The 14,487-nt window shown below is 40.2% G+C and overlaps 1 protein-coding gene across 2 annotated transcripts in view; it reads left to right on the top strand.

The window, feature by feature from the left end:
- Positions 1 to 14,487, top strand: part of LOC120920573 (cubilin-like) — a 146,071-nt gene that overhangs the window by 115,391 nt on the left and 16,193 nt on the right. For both annotated transcript variants that reach the window (XM_040332720.1, XM_040332719.1), the window contains one exon: positions 14,043 to 14,108. In XM_040332720.1, the coding sequence (XP_040188654.1) occupies positions 14,043 to 14,108 (66 nt within the window). The remainder of the gene's footprint in view (positions 1 to 14,042; positions 14,109 to 14,487) is intronic.

Genomic DNA, 14,487 nt, shown 5'->3' with positions numbered 1-14,487 from the left:
AGGCAGGCGTCCTAATACTTTTGGTAATATAGTGTATTTTATTCAGTAAAGCAATCTTCAAACCAGTAAATATTGCACTTCCAAGTCAAGAAGGAGAATGGGCATATAACCGAGTAGAGAAAAGCCAACTTCACCTGGCAACTGCCAACCACCGGGGAGAAGTTGACAGTGCTGGCTGGAAAGGACGCCTCTACACAGAATCGCAGTGTAAGTCTCTTGCTGCTTGTGATTAATTGCAGAGAATCATGGGAGATTTCAGAAGAGCAACGTATGTCCTTCCTCAGACAAATTAACAGCAACCTCCCGGATGTAAATACCTGTCCAGCAGTGTGGGTATTAACCTTAATCATCCTACCAGATGCTGCCGATCGCTGTGTGATCTATGCGGCATATGAAAAATACATGGCATACTAAATTTAAGTTAGGAAATACCTAATAGATGAAACCAATTGATTGAATTGTGATGGATTAACCTTATCTATGTACATACAATAATTCTACAGAATTTTATCTCCATGCAATGATAATAAATCCCTTTCATGACTAAACCTAGTTCTGACATTTGCTCCTTGCAAGTTAAAATCTGTATTTTTTGCTAGAAAATTACTTAGAACCCCCCAAACATTATATATATTTTTTAGCAGAGAATCTAGAGAATAAAATGGCGATCATTTCAATATTTTATGTCATAAAATATTGAAATTCAAATGCAATTTTTTTAGGAAAAATACACTCATGAATTAAAAAAAAGAAACAGTAAATTTAGCCCAATGTTTTTGTATAATGTGAAGGATGATGTTACGCCGAGTAAATACATACCCAACATGTCATGCTTTAAAATTGCGCACACTCGTGGAATGGCGACAAACTACTGTACCTAAAAATCTCCATAGGTGGCGCTTTAAAAAAAAATAATGGTTACCAGGTTAGAGTCACAGAGAAGTTCTAGTGCTAGAATTATTGCTCTTGCTTTGACAATCGCGGCAATACCTCACATGTGTGATTTGATCACTTTTTACATACGTGGGCGCGACTTACGTGTGCTGTGCAAGCTCGCGGGGACGGGGGCGCTTTAAGCACTTTTTATTTGTTTTTCTCATTTATTTTATTTTTATTTTTTTTATTTTTTGTTACTTTAAAAAAAAAAATTGATCACTTTTATTGCTGTCAAATCCCTCCTTTGCACTTTTAAAGAATTCAGATCGCCAAAAACGTAAATTTTTAATTCATGTCACTTTTTTTAAAACGTGCCCCACTTTCAGCGGAGTAAACAGAAAGTGACGTTGTGCGTGTTTACAGAAAAAAGACTGAAACTAAGCTGTTTCCGACTTTGTGTCAGTCTCTCTCTAGCCGGCGGAAGTGGGCCGGGTCTCCGGTGGCACGGGAAGCCCGGTAAGAGTGGAAGGAGGGGGGATGTCCCCTCTCACTCCTCTGGTATAACAGCCAAGCTGATTTAAGCTGCATTGGTTGTTATCTCTGAAGAGCCAACCGCCCCGCTATAAAAAACAGTACTGGGATAATGCCTGCAGCTGCAGGCATCATCCTGGTATCACCCCCTGAATGCCGAGGCCACATATATGCGTACTCTCTGCGGCAAAAGGTTAAATGAATTAATTGATAGTAAATTTGGGCTTAAAAACCTATAAGCATAACAAATGTTTCTAAATATACTTGAGGCAATTCTAGCAGGATTAGGGGAAAATTAAGTACTGTTCGTGATACTTTTTTTATTTGCACTAACATATAATTTTTCAGGACAAGTTTTCGGGGTATGTTTCCTTCTTCAAGGTCCAACACGGTTTGGTTCACAGCAGAACACGCGAACAGGCAAAACATTTTTTTGAACGCACAAACACTGTTAAAGTCTATGGGACACAAACGTGAAAAATCAAAAGTGTTTGGGGACCTGGGTACTGCCCCAGGGGACATGTATCAATGCAAAAAAAAGTTTTAAAAACAGTCGTCTTTTCAGGAGTAATGATTTTAATAATGCTTAAAATGAAACAATAAAAGTGAAATATTCCTTTAAATTTCATACCTGGGGGGTGTCTACAGTATGCCTGTAAACTGGTGCATTTTCCCTGTGACCCTGCACAAAATGAAATTTATAAAGGAAAAAAAGTCATTTAAAACTACTCGCGGCTATAATGAATTGTCGCGTCCCGGGAATACAGATAAAAGTAATTGAAAAAATCGGCATGGGTTCCCCTACAGTCCATTACCAGGCCCTTTGGGTCTGGTATGAATATTAAGGGAAACCTCAAACCAAAATTCAAAAAAAGTTAGCCCTGAAAATTTGGATGTTAGTGCAAATAAAAAAAGTATCACGGACACTGTTCTAGACTAGACTAGACTAGATGGTGATTCTACACAACCAATTGCCCCCACTTGTCCCATACCTATAACAGATCAATTTAAGTATTTGGGATTCTATGTGACCGCCTCTCCTTTTGAGTATGGTTCACTAAACGTCTCCCTGCTAAACAAATTCTGTGATAAAATAAAAATTTGGAATAAATTGCCATTGTCAAATGCAGGTAAGACAAATCTCATTAAAATTATTATGATGCCCCAGCTTCTCTACCCATTACACAACTCCCCTACGGAGCATATCACAATGTTCACTCTCATGCACTGTGCGGTAAGTCCAAACTTGTTATCAGACTCTTATATTGACATGTCAGTATATGTGGATAATAGACATGTGCATTAGTTTGCGTCCGAATGTATTTTGTTCTGAATTTCGCGTATTTTCGTTATCGTTTTAACAAACAAAAACGAACGTGCAGAATCTGAGATTCGAAAGATCCCTCATTAAAAAATGCTTTATTTTTGTTTTCGTTGTTACAACAGTTCGATATAGATAGGAGATTCGACATGATGCTGACAATAGCAATCTGTGTCTATCGAATCTGCGGTCGAATGTGCCTAACCTTAACTCTATTAGTCCAAGATTATTCTACATAGAGAAAAAAGATTTGACATTATAGAGACAGTGTTGGGGTAGACCATTCGACATGATGACGAAGATTCGACGAAGCAGCAAAAAACATACTGTACAAAACGTTGAATCTGTCATTGAAGGCTTATGGTGTCTGTCGAAAGTTCTAAGAAGATTTGACAAGCAGATAAACTATACAACGCTGCAATCGTACATTTCCGGTCAAATGCTCGGGCCCATAGGCTATAGAAGAATTTGAATGTTGGTTGACTAGTAATAATAATTTCTAACTATAATTATTACTATGTATATAAATCCCCAGTAATGGGGTGTGGCATGGGATTTTATTAATGCATGTTGGGTTATTATAGTAGGTATTTAGATATTAACGTATAGCATCGGATTGAAAACCACAGAAATCATTCAGAAATCGTAGTATTATAAAAATATATAAATGTTTAATAAATAAATACAGTCTATTTATACAAAGGAGATCACAAAAAGGAGAACTTAACACCACCGTGCAGCAACTTTCATATGTGTCCCATGCTAGTAGTCCTACATGTTTCCACCTACAGGGGGCTTCTTCAGGGACGCACAGACATATAAAATAATCTAAAATAAATAGAGACTTCATAAGCAAACATAGAGAAGTGCGCCGTAGCGCAAATGCCCATATACATTTCTCAGAGGTTTAGGCATACAACAAAAAACGAAGGAAAAAAGACAGGAAAAAAGGATATACATAAATATTATCGAATAGGTGAAATAATCACAAATATCATCAATAATATAATCTTCGCATTAGCATGAAGCAGGTATATACCTCCAAAGTGATCATCAATCCTCCTAGTAAGTGAAGTGTATACGTCCCAATCACAACAGGGTGAACTGCTGTGTAGGTGTGCAACAAGCAGTGCATCACAGTTGACTCCAGTGAGCCGCGTCCAACTAATGAACCTGGTGTGAGAGATATATAGAACGGTGGTCTAAGCAGTTTATCATATGAAGTGGAAAAGATCCCTCTATAGCTGGTAAATGCTCATATTGAATATATATATATATAGGCCATAATGCCAGGGCGCCGTGGTGCAGACACCCTAAAGGTGGACGCCGCACTTGAAGAAGTAGACCCAGAATTAATGGCGTCTGCCCCATAAATACCCTCCCCCAGCATGCACAGCGAGGCTCAACCCTCCTGATTGGCTGCTGGGGAAGAGCACCCAAACCTTGACTCCACTGCTGCAACCTACTGCCCTGGGGTGGAAAGAACACCCCAGCACAACAGGATGAGCCCACAGCACAGGCAAGCTGAGACAGAGACCCAATTTGAACATATCAACCAGATCAAAGTTTAACTACACTCTGATCTGCCTCTAAATTTAAATAGCACCGGTACTTTGTAGTAACCACACCTACAACATGTCACTGGATATACAAAATATAGCCTGATATGGCGTAACGATAACTATTCAAAACAAGCCAAGTTAGTGCATGCCGCTCGGTGGAAGGCTCGTGAGATAGTTCCAATGTCTCAGGTTTTTAAGTATGTTTTTCTGTTACCTTTTGCTTCCCTGCAAAACATATAGTTGCTACCCACCCATATGCATTTTTTTTGCTTACAATTTTGAAATGGTAAATGCCCCCCCCCCCCCCGCCTATTTTCAACTTCATCAAAATGGCTGAAAACTCTGAAGGCCTTATGTGTTATAGCACAGCCCTCAAAATTTCCACTCGCCTGCTAACATTTGGCGAGTGGATTTAAGCTGGGGGCGAGTGATGACAGGGCTGGATGACCAATGTCCCTTCAATCTGTGCCTACACTTAGAGCCCCGATGCGATTGGCGGCCGAAGAGGAAAGGTGCATGCTCGGGAAAAGTAGTCTGGTGAGCCGCGCACAGGCAGAGCAGTACACAGGTGATCTCCTTACAATTCTCATTAAGCCATGGGACCCAACAGTATGACCTCTCTGAGCCTGCCCCCCTCCCCCGGGCCCCGACCAATGTAGCTGGAGAGCAGAGAGCAGGGAGCAGGAAGTAATGAGTCAGGTGGAGGATTGCGAAAATTACCACTCCGGGTGTCCCAGGTAGGCAGTGCAGCGCTCACTGAAAGTTACCCTGACATGAGAGTGGCAGCCTTCCAGTTTTTGCAGTTTTCTTCTCCTTGTGCTCTATGTAGGTGTCCAGCAGTTCAGCCTGAGCACTGTGAGCAGACTGGTCTCAATGTGTGCTGTGCGCTGTCAGTGTGCGCTGTGCTATGGTGTCAACGGCTGTGCAGTTGTGTGGATCTCAGCGCTGGATTGTACTCCCTCCCGCTGTGCTGCACCTCCTCTCCTCACTGCCAGCCTGAATAAAAGGGGGAAGTGGGGACATGCAAGCGTGGAGCCGCACACACAGGCTCCTGATGATGAGATGAATGGGAGAGAGAGAGAGGATGGATGGGAGTTGCAGAGGAGACAGCAATAGAATGGGGAAGAGATCCAGTTCTAGTGCCCTGTCCCTCTGGTCTGCCCCCAGTGCCCTGTCCCTCTGGTCTGCCCCCAGTGCCCTGTCCCTCTGGTCTGTCCCCAGTGCCCTGTCCCATTTTGTTAAAGTTGTTTTTGGTAATATTTAATTGTGTAACTTGATTCTGCATAAAACATTTAAGTGTCATTCCATGAGATAATCTACGAGGGCGTGTTTAGGGGCGCAATTAGGCGTGGAGCAGTGTATGAATTAGGTGGGGCAACTGGTGGCGAGTAACTCTTGAGGCCTGGCTAGTAGCTCAGGGCTTGAAATTTTGAGCCCTGTTATAGCATATTGTTATCTGAGTTCCACAAAGGCCACCCTAGCAAAGAGACTTTGCTTTGGGAGAGAGACCTAGGTTCCATGAGGTGATTAATTGTAAGTGGCGTTTCAGGCTGTGGTAACCTGCTCTCTGGCCCAGAAGCTCTCTCGAAATTACATTCTCCTACGCTCTCACTACACTCCCCCGAAGCTTTGGCATAGAGTATGGAGCCATCTTGCCAAAGATGCAGAAGGGACCACGGCGACATAATCCATCTATTAAGGCATTTCCCAAAACTTCATCACTATTGGGGGCAGGTTGTAGATACATTAAACATGGTATTTAAGGTAAGGATCCCATTGGACCCCTAATGCTGTCTCTTAAATGTTTTAGAGGAAGTCATTGAGGATGAATACTCTAGGATAGCAATAGGAAGGGCCCTTTTCCACGCAGATTCATTCTAATATTGTGGAAATACCCTGATCCCCATACACACTGGGTGTCTGCTGTGGGTAATGCTCTGCTTTTAGAACACCATATTTTTACATGACGAGGTTGCCCCGGTAAGATAGAAAAGGTTGGGAACTGTGGTTAGACATCCCTGGTTTCAGCCCATGGGAACTTGTTTATCAGAGGTTGTTCCTGTGTCCAAATAGACCATAGGGTTCTGTTGTTCATTTAAATTAGGATGATTAGATGTGCCCTTGTTGCACTTTGGGTGGGATAAAGTCAAGGATGCACAATACCAGCATTGTATCTGATATGAGTATGTGGACACGGCATCTGTCTGTGTCAATGTTTCTGTAATTACCGCCTTTGGATATCTATGTGGATGTAAGCTTTTTTGTATTGTCTTGTTTTGGACTGTTATGTTGCCGTTTAATGCAATAAACCTTTTCCTTATTTAAATGTGGATAATAATTAAAAAAAATGTAATACATAAATGAAAAAAATATAGATAGATATAGAATTTAATTTAATATATCTACAAAACTAAAATGAAATGTCGAGGATCATTATTGATCCAATATCAGTACATCTGGAACATTTGGAACAGAAAACTCATAATCAAACAAGAAAATATGTTATCATAAACCAAAGGGTGATCATGTATTGAGTTACATTTTCCAGCCAGAACTAGCTTGGATCCACTAGTTCTGGGACTTTCTCTGCTTGGCTATATGCCCATTCTCCTTCTTGACTTGATAGTGCAATATTTATTGGTTTTAAGATTGCTTTACTGAAACATGTATTACTACAATATGAGGCTGTTTGGGTCTCCTCTCTACCTTTTGTTTTTTTTTGCAGTTTTGAGTTTCCCAAGAAGGCAGCAGCATGGCCAGTAGACATAGAAAATATTCAATGTCACAGTGGCACAGTGGCAAAGTGGTTAGCGCTTAGGCTTGACAGCACTGGGGTGAAGACCAGGTTTATGAAAATTAAAGTGGTTCTAAAGTCAGAAGTTTTTTTATTTCTATGCATTAAAATTAAAATATAAACTTTGTGCAGCAGCTCCCCTCAGACTCCCTAACACTTTCCTGAACCCCATCTCGATCCAGCGATGTTGCACGAGAGTCTTGGCTGTCCAGGACTTCCCTCCTCATTTGCTGAGACAGCAGCGAGGCACCAATGGCTCTTGCTGCTGTAAATCAAAGTCAGTGAGCCAATGAGGAGATGGAGGAGGTGGGGCTGAACCATGGCTCTATGACTGAATGGACACACAGAGCAGGAGCGTTGGCTGGGGACCATAGAAGAGGATGATTTGGGCTCCTCTGTGCAAAACCACTGCACAGAGCAGGTAAGTATAACATGTCTGACAGTCTACTGACTGGAATGGTACCAACTGGATTGGAGAAAAGCCAATATAGCACCATTATTTAAAAAAGGGTCAAAATACATCCCTGGGAATTACAGACCAGTTAGCCTAACATCAATAGTATGCAAGTTCTTGAAGGGGATGATAAGGACAATATTTTAGTAATGAAAACGGTATCATTAGCAGTAATCAGCATGGATTCATGAAGAATCATTCTTGCTAAACCAATCTATTAACCTTCTATGAGGAGGTGAGCTACCATCTAGGCCCGTAGTTGTAGTGTATCTGGATTTTGCAAAAGCATTTGACACAGTTCCCAATAAATGTTTACTGTACAAAGTAATGGACCATAGAATGAGTACATGGATTGAAAACTGGCTACAAGGGCGAGTTCCGAGCATGGTGATAAATGGGGAATACTTGGAATGGTCAGGAATGGGAAGTGCAGTCCCCCAGGGTTCTGTGCTGGGACCAATCCTTTTCATAAATGGCCTGGAGGATGGGGTAAACAGCTCAATCTCTGTATTTGCGGACGGCACTAAGCTAAGCAGGGCAATAACTTCTCTGCATCATGTGAGAACCTTGCAAGAAGATCTGAGCAGATTAATGGGGTGGGCAGCTACATGGCAAATGAGGTTTAATGTTAAAAAATTTAAAATAATGCATTTGGGTGGCAAAAATATGAATGCAAGCTACTCACTAGGGGGTGAAACTCAGGGAAATCTAGGATGGAAACTAACAAACAGAATATTGGCATGCATTAACCTCCCTGGCGGTATGATTCTTTCAGGAAAAAAGGTGCTGAAAGCGGTACCATTATTTGCAAGGAAATTTGGCGTTTTATACTGTAGGCCTGTAATTTTAGGAATAACTCACTTAAATCTGACCAAACAAGAGTATTGTAGGGATCCCGGGTATGAAATTTTTTTAAAAAACAAAATTATAAATTATAATATAATAAATAATTATAAATAATTATAACAAATAACTCAAAATCACTGAAATCTGCTCAGTTGCAGAATTGTCGCTGTCATTACTTTTATTTTTTTATGACGAATTTCCCCAAAAATCGTTATCGCACAATTCTGCAAGTGATTATAATTTATTATCGCTGTTTTCTAGCTGATCTAAAACCATTTTTGACATAAAGGGACACTTTTGGTTGCTATGGACAATCTACAGTTTGCAGGCAGAAAGAACAGTTTTTATTATATAAAAGTACATGCAGGACACTGGGCAGACCACTAGGGACAAGGGGTGTGTGTATTTTTTACATACAGTACTGTAATCTATAAGATTACAGTATACTGTATGTAATGTGTTTGTTTACGTTTTTGAATTTGGCGCCGTTCTCCGCTCCTGTGCGTCGTAACATCGCAGGGAACGTAGATCAGCGGCACAGGAGGATGCTGTGTGAATCGAGCGAGGTCCCGCTCGCTCACACAGCGCGGTGGCATCGCTGGATCCAGGGACAAGGTAAGAAACCACTGCCTGTGGATCCAGCGAGGTGAGCCCGAGTCTGACTCGGGGTTACCGATCGCAGCACAGAAATCGAATCCCGAGTAGGACTCGGGAATACCGCCAGGGGGGTTAAAAAGGGGATTAACTTGATTAAAGCAATAATTCTCACTTTCTACAAGACTCTGGTCGGGCCTCACCTGGAGTATGGTGTCCAGTTCTGGGGACCAGTCCTCTGGAAGGATGTACTGGAAATGCAGTGAGTACAAAGAAGGGCAACAACGCTAATAAAGGGTCTGGAGGATATTAGTTCTGAAGAAAGGTTACAAGCACTGAACTTATTCTCTCTGGAGAAGAGACGCTTGACAGGGGATATGATTTCAATTTACAAATACCGTACTGGTGACCCCGCAATAGGGATAAAACCTTTTTGCGGATGGGAGTTTAATAAGACACGTGGCCACTCACTAAAATTAGAAGAAAAGAGGTTTAACCTTAAACTGCGTAGAGGGTTCTTTACTGTGAGAGCGGCAAGGATGTGGAATTCCCTTCCACAGGCGGTGGTTTCTGCAGGGGGCATCAATAGTTTCAAAGAACTATTAGATAAGCACCTGAATGACCGCAACATTAAGGGATATACAATGAAATACTGATATATAATCACACACATAGGATGGACTTCAACCTCACCTACTATGTAACAATGTTTATTTTTTTTAATGAAAAAAATAATAGATTTTAATATCACTTTAAGTAATCAAATTTTAATTTAATACAATCAAATTTCAGATTAAAAGAGAAATGATCTCTGTTAGTATACTATGGGTTTTGGCATTTTGCAAAACATCATTGCTCATGGCACTGTAGAGATGAATTATCTCATAGAATGGGTATAACCTTGAATACAAAAATAAATGTAAAATTACATTGCCAGTCCCAATTTTTTTTAATTTTAGCTGAAAAAATCAGTTGATGATGAATGACTTTTTATGTAATTATAGACAATGTTCAGGAGACCATGACAATCAGTTACAAGCTGGGCAGCTGAACACCAAGATAATAATAAGATAATAATGACCATAGTGTCACACATGAAATAATTATACATTTCTAATTCCCATACACGTCTATTTAGGTCATTCTTGAAATTTGGTTTCCTGTCTCATGATTGGTCAGATCTTCTCTGGTACCTGTATAAAAGGTGATAGAGAAGATGAGTGTCAAACCAAGCTTCAGAGAGAAGATATTTCACATTACAGTGAAGGAGAATTCTGAACAAGATGAATGAAAAAGTCTTCCTCCTGCTTCTGGGCTGTGTGACGGGGCTGGTGACCAGTCTACCTCTATCTGCACAAATACAGGTGAGATGATGAGCTGACATGAACAGTACAGGGGACAGGTCAAAACTATATTTAGAAAAGTATAACATCCAATAAGTTACCAATATTAGTTAGTAGTTAAGTGTAACTTTAACCAAAATTATTTCCCCTTAGATTTGGATAAAGTGGTGGGGGGTTAGGAATCCTCTTAGAGTTTAACACTTTCTTATTACTGTTTGGATCCACTGTAGGGAGATTTGACTTTTGTACAGGCCATTGCCACTAGGACAGAAAGTGAGGGGAAATCCAAAATGTTATAAATGTGAACAGAACAGAGAATACGGTAAAATCTTCCAATGATGACTGTTGTGGTAACATTTGTCTAAGAAAGGATGTTACCTCACTTTTGAGAGATTCCCAGTAGGGCTGAGGAGGGCTCTGCCGGGTGTAGAAGAGTTGGGGCCAAGACTTGTTATCTCTTATTATTGTATTTCATTTGAAATAAGATATTGATACAAAACATTTACTTTTCAGTACAATCTACTTGGAGAGAACAAAGATGGTAAGCTTTTTAACATTTTTATTTAAGGAATAATGTTTGCTTTCTTTCTGTTCCCCATCATCTGTTTTGTTTGTTCTGCTTTTTCCCCCAGTTCATTAGTCTTTTTTTAATAACATTCCTAATCCTAAATCCTAAATCAAAATTGTTTGCACTGCTCCATTGGCCCTAATTAGCCTAGCCTAAGAGGAACCTGGAACTCCAAAAAAGGAGGATGAACTATGTATATACAGTATACACATAAACATAAAATGATGTCATGTACTATTATGAATCTCCTTACTATAATGATTATATCTATATTCTTACAGTGCAGTGTGGAGGATCCTTCTTTGACTCTCAAGGCAGCTTCACATCTCCGGGATACCCAGGGAACTACAGTCCAAACATGAATTGTAACTTCACCATCACAGCTCCTGTTGGAAATAAGGTAAAACAAGATGCCTTCAAAATTCTCCCTAATTATTAGACTTCCTCATTCTCTAAAAGTGTTGGTGGTAATTTGTGAAGCTGGCTGAGAACTGGTGGTGTGACATTTGTAAGTGGTTTATGAAGATTTACTTGACTTTGCAGCAATGGACTCATTTCTGCCATCCTGATTGGGAGTAACAGGAGCACAGGGGAGAGGAAGGGAGGGGGCTGATCAGTTTCTTGAGTCTATTGTAGACCGGTGAATGACAAAGAAATCAGCCAGTAATGTAGGAGGAGCACAGAAGATCTCCCAGCTCTGGATTTTTCCTTCCTTGTCCGGAAATTGTAGATTGGTGACCATTACACCGCAGGAATAGAAAGGACTTCCTTTTTCCAACAAGATTCCTAAGCATTGCCTTTTATGTGCAGTGTCATTCCTAAAGCGACCTAAAATTCTTAAAACTAAAAATTAATTTTTTTCACATTAGCAATCATTAGATGTGGTGGCTACATCCGTTTTCTTTGGCGTTTCCTCATTTTCACCTGGTAATCTGACCAGTAACACGCCTCCTGTATTAGTGAGGCGCTACTCTGGATGAATGAGAACAAGAGGTACAACAATCAGCAGCACTGTCTGTTTGGGGGAGGGGAGTGGTAAATATATTAACAGATTAAAATACACTAACAAGTTGAATCCAAATTTCAGTTCACATTTTGAAATCAGTTACAGTTGTTTTTTTTCCATTTGGGATAAAGGTTTTACATGAATAAATTAAGCTGGTCATTTTAAGCATCGCTGTCAGTGTTGAATGATTTGGCTTATCCATGTAAACTGATACATTCTGCACGATAGCTTGTGCTTTTGAAAAACAACAGACTTGCTGGCTGGATCACTAAATGAACATAGAAAAAAGACTACAAAAGAAAAACAAAAGCAGCCATCACATGTAAAAATTGGTAAACTGCAATATAATAAATGTTTGCTCTTGGGTTTAATGTGGCTTTAATGTCAAATATTATTTCAGGTAGACTGTAACATCAATGAATTGTAAGAAACAAAGGGCCAAATCCACAAAAGAGATACGCAGGCGGAACTGCTGTTCAGCCTGCGTATCTCTGTGCCTAACTTTGGAAACGATCCTCAAAAGTATTTTTCCAAAGTTAGGCAGAAGATCTGACATCTGTAAGACACTTACACTGTCAGATCTTAAGATGCAGTACCGCATCCGCCGCTGGGGGCATTTCGAGTCGAAATGCCGCCTTTTAAGCTTTGTGTTTTCTGCGTAAGTTACGATTTGCACGCGTAAAATTAGGGCTGGTTTTACAATGTGTAAAGTTAGTACACCATGTAAAACCAGACCTTTTTTTCGATCGCCGCGATTTTTTTTTAAATTTGAATTTTTTTTCCCGGCGCGTAACTTTTTTTTCACCCGTCGCAACTTTATTGTCCCGTCGCAATCCACAAAGCCTGGCGTAAATTACGTTTGCGCGCTGCACGTCGGGAAAAATGACGTCACACGCATGCGCAGTACGTCCGGCGCCTAATTTAAATGGGAATCGCCCATTTAAACTAGGAACGCCTTACGATGGACGGAGTTAAGTTGCGCTGCCGCAATTTTCCGGGTAAGTGCTTTGAGGATCGGTACTTAACTTCGGAAAATTGCGGCAGTGTAACTTAACTCTGAAAAGTTAAGTTAGGCTGCATGTCTGTGGATTTGGCCCAAAATACTTACTTTAATGCTATATAAAATTGTGTGTTTGTTGTATGAACACAACACTGTCATGTTAGTCATAATTGTATTTCTTTTTCAGATTGCTCTGACCATAAGTGACTTCCATTTAGAGTCTTCCAGTTTCTGTATGTACGACTATCTAACACTCTTCATGGATGGTACAAAAAGGGGTCCATTCTGTGGGGATCGCACCATCCCTGTGCTTTACTCCAAAGGCAACTCTATGGTTCTCGTATTCCACAGTGACCAGTCTACCCAGGCAAAGGGCTTCCAAGTCTCTTACACCTTCTGTGAGTAGCTCAGTTCTATCTGCTTATATCTAATATCAGCAATGGACGTTATAAGATAATAGAGGTCACTTTCTTGCAGTATTTTCCTTTCCATAAATTATTTATTATTCACCTGCAATGTGACTTTGAACTTGCAAATACATTTTGACTATTCTCAGAGTCACTTCACTAGCACAGTCCTGCTCCCTCATTGTTTCTCTTAGCCCTGCCCTCTTCTGGGAGTGTCCAATTACTGTCTGTGCTGGCCCAGCATCTCTGCCCCTCACCTCCCCCCCCCATGAACATTGATTTAGCTGCCGTTGGAGGAGTGAAGAGGAATATTATAAAGTGTCATTTGAGTGAAATCTCTGAGTCTGCTGGGGCTGATGACATCACATCCAAGCAGCAGTTTCGAGCTTTTGTCGGTTTACACAAGGGAGATTTTTACATTTAATGACATTCCTAAAATATGTTAAATGCACATATAATCATCTGCATGTTTTTTAGACTTTGGCAACAGGGTATTTTTTAACGTCATCTCCTATTGTTTAGGTGACAGTGTTTATGATAATCATGGTGATTAAGGCAAAGACTTAAAGAATTTCCCAACCAGAAGGTTCACAGATCAGTGATAGCTTTGTGGAGCTACCCTATATTTCCATTAATTTATCATTCAAATTATAAAATGGGTTCAATATTTACACAAAATTAAGTCACTTGAATTTTTTTTATTTCACTAGATATGCCTAATCAGTATTTTGTATACACAGCCCCAAAGAGTGAAGACTCCGAAGTGCCACAAGGGATCTTCAGCAAGATTTTGAAAGCTAATAAAGGTAATTATTCTAATCCACAGGATTCTTTACTGCATTATGATGGTTCTAAATCCAGGCAATGGAACAGACAATAACCAATTATATATCAGACAGGAGGCTTCATATCTTGCATTAAACTTTCTTTTTAATGCTCATAGCAGAAATGGTAACAGCTATTCATTTAATACAGAGAAAAAATTCTTCATAGGACTACAATACCCAGCAGCCCCCGGGGGCCCCTCCCCCTGTCATAGTGTCTATATAAGGGGCTGTCTGGATCTCCTCCTCCTCTTTCTTTCTGCTCATGGCTAAGATAAGTACCATCCATGTTTCTGTTAATGTCTTTACTGTATTTTATAATAAGCTGTATTTTATAATAATGTAATATGTTTATGTTATA

The sequence above is a fragment of the Rana temporaria genome, chromosome 13 (genome assembly GCF_905171775.1).
Source record: "Rana temporaria chromosome 13, aRanTem1.1, whole genome shotgun sequence".
Lineage (NCBI taxonomy): Eukaryota > Metazoa > Chordata > Amphibia > Anura > Ranidae > Rana > Rana temporaria.
The sequence above is the reverse complement of the archived record's forward strand: the minus strand, read 5'-3'. Positions and strand labels throughout refer to the sequence as shown.